This window comes from Manis pentadactyla, chromosome 3 (genome assembly GCF_030020395.1).
Source record: "Manis pentadactyla isolate mManPen7 chromosome 3, mManPen7.hap1, whole genome shotgun sequence".
Taxonomy (NCBI): Eukaryota; Metazoa; Chordata; class Mammalia; order Pholidota; family Manidae; genus Manis; species Manis pentadactyla.
Genome location: NC_080021.1, coordinates 22222325 through 22236282, shown reverse-complemented (window position 1 = coordinate 22236282; position 13958 = coordinate 22222325). Strand labels below are relative to the sequence as shown.

Here is a 13958-nt window from a genome sequence, read left to right as displayed (position 1 = left end):
ATTTTGAAATTTGCAAGATCAAGAGGGATGAGTAATTGACTTATTTTTTTAAATTATGTATAACACATTTTCTGGGAGCTGAATATTAATTGTCATAGAACATCTGTAATACTGACTTCCTGTTTCTAGGCTTTCCTTTGGACTTCTTGTCACTTCCACATTTTTCTGAAGAGCAGCTTATGCAGAGAGAGAAACAGTTAGCTAATGTTCAAGCTTTGGCTTTGAAAGAATATCTAAGTAAGTAATGAATATTTACATTTCATTCTTCTCTAAGAATGTAAACTTATTCAGACATAATGCATTGTCATTTTCACACTTTTTCTTATATACTTTGTCTTTTAGATATGTGCTCAATAATAGATTATTCTTGATAGAGTTGACGTAGGAAAAGTCTGTAACTTTTTTCCCACCAGATTCAGAATGTTCCTATTTATTTGTGCATCACCGCTAACATAAAAATATTCCTCCAGGAAAATTTTGTATTTCATTAGTTGTAACATTATACTGGGAAAAACATCTAAGAGTTATTATTCTGGTTAATACAGATCTCTATAAAATTTATCGTATATACTTTTGGCTGTAACCAGAGGATAGAGACTACAAATAGAAGAAAAATATAAGTCCAGAGAAATTAATGTTAACTTAAGCATTCATTCTTAGACTTTAATTATGATTATCATTAATAACTAAGCACATTTCACATACTACATGAACTGGCTTTTTGGGTTTTTACTTATTCAAGGAATTACCACTTTTACAAGGGTCATAAATTTAAAGTGTTTTCTCTATTACTAGATGTTAACTTAGTTATCAGTCTTAACCTTTTTAAAAAAAAATAATTACCTAATTAAAATAATCATTCACTGCTAATATGAACTTGTTTTAAGTTAATTGATAGGGAATTTCTAAGAAATTGGTTCTTATTGTGAGGACTCAATTGCATAAAGAAAAAAATGATATTAGAACTTATTAGATACATTATAAAATAGAAACTATCATTCTTTTCCTTTAAAGAATATCTTTAATTCAGTCATTTGTTTTATTCGATGGAAAATAATTTTGGGATACTTAGTCTCATTTATGTAGGAATTACCTATTTTTTCAGTTGTCCAAAGCCAAGGTAACTGTGTAGTCCTCTTACCATTTTTTTTTACTATAGAAATGATATTAGCTGAAGAATAGAATTATAAAGGTAAATCAGTTTCAATAAAAAATAGTACTTGTTAAAACCAAGAAAAAAACCCTGAAATACTAGTATTTTTGTAGGTGGAAAACCTTTATTTTAAACATCAACCAGCAGTATTATTCACATCTTGACTTTGTTCTGTCCCTGCTAAATTCCTCTTGAGGCCCTGTTTCCTTGCTATAAGCCTCCCACTCTTTATAACACAGTCCCTTTGGTATCCACTGTCCTTCATCTTCACCTCTCTTCCTTACACTTCCAACTAGAAAAACCATCAGACAGAGTGGAAGAACTGGTGGTTCTCTGAAGCTGGTGCATCTCTCCTTTGCGTAGAAAGAGCTGAACCCTCCTGTTTGGTTGGGAAGGGAACCAAGTGGCTACCTGTCAGTGACTGAAAGCTCTGCTGGGGGGATTGGAAAACAGAAGTGCTAAATAAATGCTGAAAGTGTAGCAGCACCAGCAGCTGAGCTGGAACACCGGTAACATCTGTAAGGATGCTACAGCCCTGGGCAGAGGGCATGTAGGAGGCCTGAAGATGAAGCAAGTGTTAGGGCTAGTAGCTAGAGACACCAGCTCTGGACGTTTCCATGAAATGGCCAGTTTGCACTCTGAAGCGTTAAGTCTTAATTAAAATCAGTGATCCACTGAATCCATTGATGATGGAAATAGTTGTTAAACCAATCTCTTCTCCACCTAGAGAGTTAATTCTGAATTAAAAATCAGGGACAAAGATGGATCTATTCAGAATCACAAAAGACAGGAAAATGACAGCCAAGCAGTTTCCAATATAAGAATGGCTGAGTGTCTATTTCAGTGATTCTCAAAGAATAGAAATTCTTTGAATATAAAAGTATTTAAAAGTATTTAAAATTACCTGTATTTAAAATTGAAAGTATTTAAAGTTAAAATTATTTAAAATTATTGTTAAATTTAAAAATTATAGTTATGATTCATGTTATTAAAAATATGGATATGTTATCTTTAAAATAATTAAAATATAAAATCATTAAGAATAACTATAATCATTATAATTAAAATATTTACATTAATATTAACATTTAAAATTATTAAATATTTAAAATTATAAGGATTTAAAGTACTTAAGTTGATATGGTTAATTAAATGTAAATTGAGATTGATATAGTTAATTAATTTATATTAATTAATTAGTACATTACAAACCTGATTGATGCTCAATTTGTTGATACTTTTAGATATTCTACTCTTTTTATTTTCCTTTAATAAATCCTTAGTTGTTACTAGCTTTTTTAGGAATAGCATTCTTTTGCTCATTCATTATTAGACTTTAGTCCAATGTTTTTCCCCCAAATCTTTATCTGCCACTTGTGTGCAAACTCATTTGTAGAGAGATTATTTTATCCCAGGTAAATTATCCAGCTCATAACCCTATTGAACTTCATTTATTTTTCTCTCTCTGTTTCTCAGTCATCAGGGTCAACAGGAAGTCTTACTCTGCTGACCAGATTGCCCACTGTTATAAAATAATTGGCAGTTTTAATAAGCATAGGTCAGGTTCATGATATAAGTATGTTTTTAATGTTAATAAAAATGTGAGATAAGAGATGGAATTTCTTGTCCCAGCAGGACTGTTACTTGATGTGACCCTGAGCAGGCATAGCCTTACTTTGTTTCTTCACCTAGTGGCTAGTGACATCTCTCTTACTTTACTCTCTAGACTGGTTATTGTAATAAAATGAAGTAGCATGTAAAACTCTTTGAAAATGATCAGTTATACAAGGGTACATTGTCATCAAGCCAAATCTCCAGTAGTTCTGTTGTATGGCGCTGCCTTGCTAACCCATCACGTCAGTCATCTGGTGAACACTACTGTATGGTGGTGCTGTCCGCTATCTGGAATTTCGCTTTCTCATGAAACCTCCTGGGCAGCTGTTGTGTCCTCTTTATATTGACATACCTGCATCTTAGGGCAATACCTGACACATAGTAGATGTTTAATAAACGTTTGTTCAATAGAAAAAAAAATAGAGCTAATTTCTGAAGCACGTTACTTACTGTGCGTCTTTTAGATGAAAGCAAACCATTGGTAACTTTTCGTTTTAGAATGGCTTCCAGCAGATTGTGCAGAAAATAAAAGGCAATGAAGCTTTTTATTTTCTCAGTAGGACGATGTAATAAAAGCAGTATATATTACAACTCTTACTTTACCATTACTAACGTTCTTGATTGCAGAACCATGTGTTACTTATCTTGGATCAGATCTGGAATGACCATACCAGTATCTACATTGGTGAGGTGGTGTTTTACGGAGGCCTTTATCATAAAATTGATGTTCTAAAGTAGAACCTCAAGATCGGTTACTTCCTTCTCAGCCTACTCCCTGGCATTATTAATGTACTGATCTCACAGAGTGTAATGTAATGTGCTTTCATCCTGTGTCTAAGGGCACAGTATGGTGCCTTGTGGGCAGTACACACTCAATAAATGTTTGTTGAACTGATTTCTCCATGAATTTATGGCTTAATATTTTATTATAGAATAAAATGTTATTAGTCCAAAGGTGTTTCGAAAAGGAAATACATTTTTTTGAAGAACATTATGTTTACTAGGCTCCCCCCTTCACCAAGTCCCCCCAACAAACCCCATGACAGTCACTGTCCATCAGCGTAGTAAGATGCTGTAGAGACACTACTTGTCTTCTCTGTGTTGCACAGCCCTCCCCGTGCCTCTCCCCACATTATACATGCTAATTGTAACGCCCCCTTTCTTTTTCCCCACCTTTATCCCTCCCTTCTCACCCTTCCTCCCCAGTCCCTTTCCCTTTGGTAACTGTTAGTCCATCCTTGGGTTCTGTGATTCTGCTGCTGTTTTATTGAAAAGGAAATATTTTTAAAAAAGTAATACATGGGATTAGCTTAAAAATTCCAATGGCATTGAAAAACTTAAAGTGGAAAATAGCAGTATTCTACCCTCTCCTCCCCAAGTTTCAGTCTCTGCCTATAGGCAGCTACCTTCAGCTCTTCTGGCTAGTTTTCCTGGCATTTCCTCCAGTTTTCTAAATAATATGTGTATGTTGCTATTTCTTGATTCACCAGTAACAGACATTGTCTTAACAGTTCACTACAGAAGATAAAAACTTAGCTTTCTCATGGCGTCTCCACTTTTCCTTCCCAACCTCTACAGTGAAGTCTTGAATTTTGGTTAAATCAGTGGTGGTTAGTTTTAACATTATTTTAACTATAAACATAAGTTTACTGCTGAGTCATGTAATATCTGATGATGATCAACTCTCCTTTCTTGTATAATCTTTGTTTTTCTTATGGTTGATAATCATCTTATTTTTAATTTGCCCATTCTTCTGTACAGGCAAAATATTGTTTTTCCAGAGGTTCCAACATTTTTTCACATACCTATCATTAAATTCACCCTGTATCCAAACATAGCATTTCTTTTTATTTCTTTCAATTTTTTTGCAGAGTGTTTCATAATTTGCTTTGTTATGGACAGTTACTTCTTATACCTGCTGACATCTTAGAGACTTCTCTTTCCTCTCTTCTTTTGGAATCTCCATCTTTCTAGACTCCCTGTCCTCCTTTTTCTTGAATTACTCCCTCATTTGATTGGAGGCTATCTTCCAGTAGCTTTTTGAGTAAAAGTTCATGGGGCATACATTTTTCAAGCTCTTTCCACTTGATTGATAACTCATACAGAATACTAGGTTGAAAATCATTTGCCCTCAGAATTTTGAGGACATTGCTGTATTATCTTCCACATTGCTGTGTTCCTTTTGAGAAATCTGATACTGTTCGTAACTCTTTGCAGTGATCTATTTTTGGCTTTTTTTTTTTTTTTTATCCCCTTCTAGAACCCTTATCTCCAGGTTTTGCCTCTGGAAGCTTTACTCTGAGTCATAGTGTGTGCTCCCCTCTCGCCGAGTTTACTGAACTGTGCACTTGATAAGCCATTTCAATAGAAGATTCACATTCCTAAGTCTGGAAAAAAATTTTTTCTCTTTAGTAATTTTCTTTCCCCTATTTTCTCTTTTCTTTCTTTCTAGAACTCTTATTAGTTATATGTTAGTTTTCCTGGACAGAATGCCTAATTTTCTTTCCTATTTCCATATTGTTATCTTTTTGTTCTAGTTTCTGGGGGATATCTTACATTTTGTTTTAAGCACTTTTATAGAATTTTAAAAATCTGAGCTCTCATGTGCTTAATTTTAAAAAGTCTTTTTTTGTTCATTGACTATTCCTTTATCAAAGCATTCTGTACTTGTTTCATGGGTATAGTTTCTTTTCTTATTCTTTGAAAATATTAATTATAACAAGCTTTCTTTCATTCCCTGCTATGTTTTTATTTCTGCTGGGCCCCTTTTTTTCACTTTGCTTGCTTTAGTCTCTCTTTTTCATCCTGGACTTTTTTTTAGTTTGAGGGCCCCAATAAGTAATACTCTCTTCCGCTCTCAAAGTTGGAACCAATTAAAAAATAAACCTAAGAAGCACACTGATAGAGATAAATTACTGGCAATGGAGATGAAAGCTGGATTGAAAGATGACTTTTTAGATTTAAGGCCAGATTTTGTGATAAATAGACCCAGAATTGAATTTATTCTCTGAACTACTGTCAGAGCCAGGCAACTGCAGTTGAATCCATCAGAGGCAGGGCTAACCCCAGTGGAGACAGGGCTCACCTTATTGCAGAGAATATGCATCCTGAGGACTTGCTTGGCTCAGATGTTGGACAGAAAGGATCTGATCAGAGTTTGCCTCATTTCTTCTCTAGACTAGCTCAGTGAGTGATGGGAGGAAGAGGACCTATAAGCATTGTTTTGCTCATAGAAACATCAGACCATGGAAATGCAGAGTCCCCTCTCCCCTCAATACCTTTCCTTCAATGTCCGGCGATTCTTTTCTGTCTGCCTTGTTTTAAATTGGAGTTTTATATGCCTCACTAAAATATCATATCTGGTAAGCTGCACTATGGGGTGGTGGAGTGACAATTCACTTCCTATCCCTACCTCCATCTCAGGGCATTCAGTTTTTCAAGAGAAGAAACCTTTAACCTTCCAGTGGGGCACTGGTAGCTGCTAGCTTTCTGTCTGTGGGGCTGGGAGTTAGCCCTGTCAGCAAGCAGAAATTTTTTTTTTTTTAGTTGAAGTATTATTGATATACAATTTTACATTGGTTTCAAATATACAACACAGTGGTTTGCAGAGCCCTATTATTAAAACCTCACTCCCTCTAATGCAGTTACTATCAACGTAGAAGGATGTTACAGAATCATTGACTATATTCTCCATGCCGTACTGCCATCCCTGTTTCCAGCTTATATTATGGCGAATTATTGTGCCACTTTATCCCCCGCATCCTCTGCCCTCCCCCTATCCCAGTCCCCCCTCTTAGTAACCACTAGTCCCTTCTTGGTATCAGTGATTCTACTGCTATTTTGTTTCTTCAGTTTTGCTTTGTTTTTATACTCCACAAAAAGTGAAATCATATGGTATTTATCTTTCTCTGCTTGGCTTATTTCACTGAGCAAAATACCCTCTAGCTCCATTCATGTTGTTTCAAATGGTAGGATTTGTTTTCTTGTTACAGCTGAATAATATTCCATTGTGTATATGTACACCTCTTCTTTATCTGTTCATCTACTGATGGACACTTAGGTTGCTTCCATGCCTTGGCTATTGTAAATAGGGCTGCAGTAAACATAGGGGTGCATATGTATTTTTGAATCTGGGATCTTGTTTTCTTTGGGTAAATTCCTGGGAGTGGAATTCCTGGGTCAAATGGTATTTCTATTTTTAGTTTTTTGAGGAGCCTCTGTATTGCTTTCCACACTGGCAGACTTTTAATGCTCCCTTAGTCATAACCAAGCTTCAGTGCTACCTTTCTGTGTACCGAATGTTCCTTGGCTGGGACTTCTTTTCAGTTAATACAAAAAAACTGAGGGCAGAGTCACCTGGCTAAGTAGGGCTGGAGGGTGGGGTGAGGATCTTTGGTTGTCACCGCTCCTTCCCTAGGCAGCCATACCTCCAGTCCTGTGCTAGCGCTGGGCCTTGCCAGCCTGCGCCTTCCCAGTGACCTCATCGGCAGTGCCTCTGCATCACTCACGTTGCCCCTTTCTGTGGTCTGACGACTCACTACCACTCCACCATTGTCTTGTCTTCCAAAGTCAGTTAAAAATTGTCACTGTGTATGTTTCCTCTTTTGTTGTCCTTTCTTATTCTTTTCTATGATTTTAGGTTTTGGGCAAGACAAGAAATAGGTGGAAGTAGCCAACCTACAATCTTCAACTGAAAGTCTTACAGGTTTTATTTCCAAATAAACCTCAGTATAAGGCCATTCTTAATGCACTGCAGTATATTTCTGAAGACTTTTGTAAACTTGTCTTTGCCACCTATCACCTTTTGGTGTTAACAAATTACTCTATTTCCGTTTCTCTCAAGTCACTGGGAATTCTACTATTATCTACAAATGGAATTGAAACAAAAAGTAGCCTACACAGGAACACTGATTTGCTGGAGAAGTTCAGTTGTTATACTTTTGGAAATATTTCCTATGAAAGAGCAGTAGATGCACTCTAGAGGGGCCTAACAATATCAGTCATATGGCTAATCACACTGGTTTGTTGTCTGCAGAAAGGAGGAAGTTGGCAAACCAGCCTGAAGTAGTTTCGGTTGATGAACTCAAAAGTCTATTAGTGCTCACAAGGCAACACTTTTTAGATCATTTTGATGCTGATGTTCCTAAAACAATTCTAATAAAGACAGACAAAACCTCCAATATGTTAAATGGTAAGTTTTATGTTACTTTAAATATTAGTTCTTTTCATGTGTGTGGCATTTATGCTAGTTGTTATTAAAACTAATAAAATGTATTGATCAAAATATACCTTATAAATTTAAATACTGATATAAATTTGTATGTACAAGTATGTATGTATTGTAATGAGCTGTGTTTCTTATCATTAAATATTAAAAACTTAGTTCTAACTTTTTTCATTAGGCATGTTCGGTATAATTATTTTTGAGTAGAGGGAGAAAGCATTTTAAGGTGATCTCACTGCTTTTATTAAACTGCTAGAATGGGGGGTTTACAGTAAGCAATGTTTTCATAAGGTTAAAATAGTAGAACCTATACAGTAAATTTACACAGTAACTACATTAAATATAATAATATGCTCATATAATAAGATACTCCACATTTGCCAGTTATAACAGAAACAGTCACCAAAAATCACTGGAGGAGGTGGAAATTACTTCTGTATTAACTTGGCATTTCTTTCTATTTTCCTGGTTTCTATTCTTGTGACGAACTTGAATAGCATAAAGTTTGTCAAGATCTAACAAGAAAGCATTTGATGATTGCCTGGCATTTTAAATGTACAGGACAATTTTTTGTTTTTATGCTGTGAAAATAAGTTCTTTTCCATAGGTTAATAAGAAAATGACCCCCCCAAAAATCAAGTTAGCGATAATGTTTGTTGAGTGCCTTTTCTCTGACACCATGATACTGCACAAAGATGTAAGAATTTGGATCCTTGGCTTTCAACAGGCATATGACATATTTTGACATATTAGAAATACAAAGGCAGCATCTAGTGCCACTGGGTTCAAGAGTCCAGGCTCTGGAGCTAGACTTACAAGGCTCAACTCTCAGTTTTGTCACTTGTTAGCTGAATGTCTTTGGGCAACTTATTTAACCTTTCCATGCCTCCTGTTTATAATGGAGATAATAATATTATCCCTTTACCAGGGTTATTATGAGGATTAAATGAGTTGATGCATGTTAAACACTTGGAACATAATAAATGCCAAAAAATTGTTAGCTGTCATTTGTATGATTATCATTATCATTATCATCAGTATTGCATATCCATACCAAATTTAAATAGCAATGCAGAGTGATCCGAAAGGTGTTGGAGACAGTATAAGGTTACTTGTAAATGGAGGATGTGTTCAGTAAGTGAGATGGATAGCTTCTTGGTTACAGCATGATCCCTGGAGCAAAACTAACAAGGTTGCATCCTGGCTCTGCAGCTTACTTGCTGTGTGACCTTGGACAAGTTCTCTAACTTCTGTGAGCCTGATTTTCCTATCTTTAAATTAGGGATGACATAGGTTGTCAAGAGGATTAAATTAGTTATTTGTTAAGTTACTTACAAAGTTGCCTGATATTAAGTACAATATCTTTGTTGGTTAAATAAATATGAATTTAGAAGAGAGGAATATAACTAGAATAGAATAGTCATAGAAAATTTTGGTAGGAGCCAAGGGACTTGCTGTAGGTCTGGAGGGATGCATAGGATCTAGGTAGAGAGGAGAAGACAGGATTTTCAAGCTGGAGGAAGAACATACACAGTCATGCAAGTAAGAAAGGTTGCAAACAGATCAAGAGAGAGGTTGCTTACCTAGAGGATTTGTACAGGAGATAACAGTTGAAAGGTAGAAAGGACTGAAATAATTGGAAGGGGTTTTATATAAGTTTAAGGAATTGTATCTTATAGTTACCCACACAGAGTCAAGTTCTAGGACCCAACACACTGAGATACAGGGGTGGTCATTTTAAAATGGAAATCAGATTATGTTGCTCCTTTGCTCAAACCTTTGTGATTGTTTCCCACTGTACAAAGAAGGTGTCATCCTTAATGTGACTTGTAAAAACCCTAAATGATATTTGGCCTTATGATGATTCTAGCTTCCTCCAGTTCACATTTCTGTTTCCTTATTACTACAGAGAATCTTTCAGTTCCTTGAACGTGTCACATTCCTCTCCATCTTAGGGACACATTCCTCTCCATCACAGGCAAAGACTTCTTTCTGGAATGCCTTTCTCCCAGTCTTTACCTGGTTAATGGATAATCATTCTTCAGATCTTGACTTAAATGTTACTTTCTCAAAGAGGTTTTCCCAGACCTTCTCCATTTAACTTGTCTGTTGCACTTATTCTTTGTATTTTTCTTTGATTATTGCTCTTTATATATTTCTTTGATTATTTTAAATTGTAATAACATATATGCTAAATAAGTAGGTGTCCTCTCCCAGTACTATATGGTCTCTGAAGGTAAGGGGTGTGCCTGTTTTCTTTCTCTAGTACCCTAAAGCCTAGTGTGGCACCTGACATATAGGAGTAGATTCCTCCTCCAAATAATTGTTGAACAAATAAAAGAAGCCCTGAAGATTTCTTAGAACCTGAACTGAAATTTGACAGGTTGTACATTTGAACATGACTCCTAAGAATGAAGCTGTGATTTTTAACATCCTTTGTAGCTTTTGTTTGAATAAATGCATCTATATGCAAATTACGTAGCCAAGGAAACAGCAAAGTCAATCATGCTTCATGTTCTGACCCATTATTTACAATCACACACATTAGGGGTTATTAGCAATTGTTAGGTTTATTGATCTGCTTTTTTTTTTTTTTGTAAAAACTCTAGCATGTGTAACAAATGAAAGTCAGTGTGGAGAAAAGGTCTTGATCTAACCATTTTATTTATTCATTGCCACAAAGTTGCTGCAGACTTTCACAATGCCAAGTGTGATATCCGAACTCAAAATACTGTAACTGTGTCCTTTACCTGGGAGCACTGGGAACATAAACATACTGCATAAATGAGTTTTTTTAGGTAATTCTATAAGATCACAACTTTATTATTTCAAACATTTTAATCAGAATCTTCTACTATGTGTTTATAATTCTTGCTTTAGTAGACAGCATATACAAATTACAACCTTTTCTTTGTGATTTGTTTATATTTACAAATGTAAGGCTCCATAATGGCTTATATTCATTAACCACATATTATTATCTGCAATATTGCTTCCTTTTTTGTTTGCTGCGACTTATGATTTCATAGGGCAGGTGTTAAGTCTCTGTTTTCCTATAGTATTGCTTCCATTTCTTTTTTTCTCTTGTAAAACACTTTTTTAAAAGTATTCTTGGTTTCTCAGAGGCGTTTTTGTGCTTTTTGATTGTCACAATAGCTCAGTGTCCTGACTGCCACATAAAATATTGTGTTTTAGTTTAAGAATTATATTATTTCCCCCAAAAGGCATAGCACTTATGAATGTTACTTATATTTAGGTAGATTGTATAGTCAAAGTTAATAATAATTAAGTTGATTAATTATATTATAATATCTAAGAGCAGTTAATGCTTACTTTTATTTAACATGGCTTGTATTCTTTTGTGGACTCAGCATATACCTGTTCAGAATTGCCGATGACTTTTTTCTTTATACTTTTAGTGGAAAGACATATCAACATCAAAAAGCAGATTATTTCATTATAAAGCTTACTAATCTATAAAAGAGTCAGTATTTCATCATCTTTATCGAGAGACAGGAACTGATCTGTTTGGTTGGTGAAATCCAATGTAGGCATTAGATAAAATAAAATATTAAAATCTTTTAAATTATTAAAATATTTAAAAATATTCAAGGCTTAATAGTTAATAAATAAAAGGGGAGTAACATACAGTTGGTTTATGTTTTTATTTATGTTTAATTTTTTTCTGTTTTGTTTAAAAATTTCTTTACTAAATCATTATCATTTTGTAAGACCTGAAATTATAAAATGGGTATTTTTGTCAGGGTTGATGGTTAGTTGAATTACTAACTAGACTAACATCCAGTAATCTTCAAATTTTTGGAACAGTGTGTAAAAGGTTTAAAATAATTGTCAAAGACAGATAGTTTTGGAATCCAAAAAAAATAATACAGTTAGTAATTTTGCCACTATTAAAACAGTTTGGATGTACTCATGATTTACAATGAAAATGGAAGCTGTCCCTTTGTATTTTTTGATGAGAATCAGCACTCTTCGATGTTTAGTTTATTGTAGCATAATAGCTAGGAACATAATCACACCTGTGCACAGAATATTTTATTAGTAGTAAAATAATGTTACTGATGTACTTGAAGATGTGTATGTTAAGGCTTCTTACACTAATAGATAAGTGAGAATTATTTCTAAAGTAACTTTGCCTGAAAATGTCATGAGTTATTTATTGTATTTTTGTACTTTTGAGAATGAGGTAATCTCTTCAAAGATAGGGATTTTTCTGGATAATGTGCTAATTCCTGTTTATAGTATGAAAATCACATAGTATATCTAATATATAATTCACAGAGATGCTTTCTTTTCATTTAGAACTAATTTCATAAAATCAGCAAACAAATTTTTGTTATACATGAATCCTCACAGTGCTAATTTGTTTTCTGAATTCTAGCTCATAACTTCTATTATGAGGATATAGTAAAATAAATAAAGCTTAACATTGATTTTTTTTTTTCATTTTCTCAAAACTTTTCTATGGTATTTTGGACAGTTCAGCCATCAGAGATATCCTTAGTAAATGTCTGATGTAATATTATGCAATCAGTCCAACATGGCTTCATAAATACATGTGCATGCATGGATGTGTGTATTTATCTACATGTATGCATTTTGTATATCAAAATTCAGTATGTTAATACTGTCAGTACTTATGTATATTTCTTTCTCTTAGACACCAGTCCAGTGGAACCTAGTTCTTCAAGTCTAATGGAAACCAATCCTCTAGAATGGCCAGAAAGGCATGTTTTTCAAAATTTGGAAACTTTTGAAAAAGCAAAACAAAAAATGAGGTAATGTCTAAATAGCTCAGTAGTTAGTTTCAAATGAAAAATTTTTTCTCAATGCTTAAGTTGTGTTTATGAAATATAAGTAGTATATAGTCTTATTATAAAAGAGATAAATGCTTACTGTAACCAGATAGATAGAGAGATATGGCATTATAGAGTAGTAATGTTGAGAAAATGCTTTTCTTCCATTACTTCTCCTTGCACTTTCCAGATATACATAATCACAGTTGGCATTTTAGTGGATGGCTTTCCAGACTATTTTCCATAGACACGCACAAGTATATGCACATGTAAGAAAAATTTAAACAATACAGGGGCCACTTTAAACTGTCTCTGTTTTACTGTCTTATATGTTTATATACTGTCTTATATGTTTTCCTGTCTTATATGTCTTATATGTTAATAGTAGCTATTAACTAACTCCAAGAGGCAGAATTTATTTTTGTATTGTGTTTATTTTTGTTTGGTTCAGTACATAGTAGACACTTCATACATACTTTTTGGATGATGGAATAATGGGATAAAAGATGTGGAATTTAGCTGCTTTATATTGCCTTCCTCCCAAGTATTGCAAATCTCATTTTTATTTTTAGCTCTTCTGTTGATAACATTTATGACTTGCTATAATATTTTGTTATGTATATTAACAGATACTTTCTGAGCACCAGTTATGTGTCAGGCTCTCCTTTTAGAGCTTACCTATTAAGGGAGAGACAGTCACAGAAAACAACTAGACAAGTAAATATAATAATTATAATTTACTCTATACATGATGAATGAAACAAATAAAGGAACTAAGGGAGGATAATTTTATTTGTTGAGGGGAGGGAAGTGGTGGTAACTTAGATCAGGTGGATGGTCAGGGAAAGCTCTGAGGAGGTAACATTTGAGCTGAGACCAAAGGATAAATAAGTGAAGCACTTTTAATCATATGGGACCTTATATATCATAATACAGATTTTGAATTTTATTGTTAGTTTCTTGGTAAGCTTTTGAAGGATTTTATACCAAAGAGTGATGCAATCTAATTTTACAAAATTCCTTTAGCTCTTTTGTTGCAAATAAATTGTAGGAGGAAGATATTAGGAATACAGTGATCAACTAGGTAGGTATTCTAATGGGAGATAACTTTGGCTTCTACCTAGAATAGTAGTGGAGAAATAATTTGGGA

The 13958-nt window shown here is 34.2% G+C and overlaps 1 protein-coding gene across 3 annotated transcripts in view; it reads left to right on the top strand.

Moving 5' to 3' along the window:
• Window positions 1-13958, top strand: part of MTBP (MDM2 binding protein) — a 77966-nt gene that overhangs the window by 39062 nt on the left and 24946 nt on the right. For all 3 annotated transcript variants that reach the window (XM_057497790.1, XM_036876422.2, XM_036876421.2), the window contains exons 13-15: window positions 130-237; window positions 7803-7958; window positions 12673-12790. In XM_057497790.1, the coding sequence (XP_057353773.1) occupies window positions 130-237; window positions 7803-7958; window positions 12673-12790 (382 nt within the window). The remainder of the gene's footprint in view (window positions 1-129; window positions 238-7802; window positions 7959-12672; window positions 12791-13958) is intronic.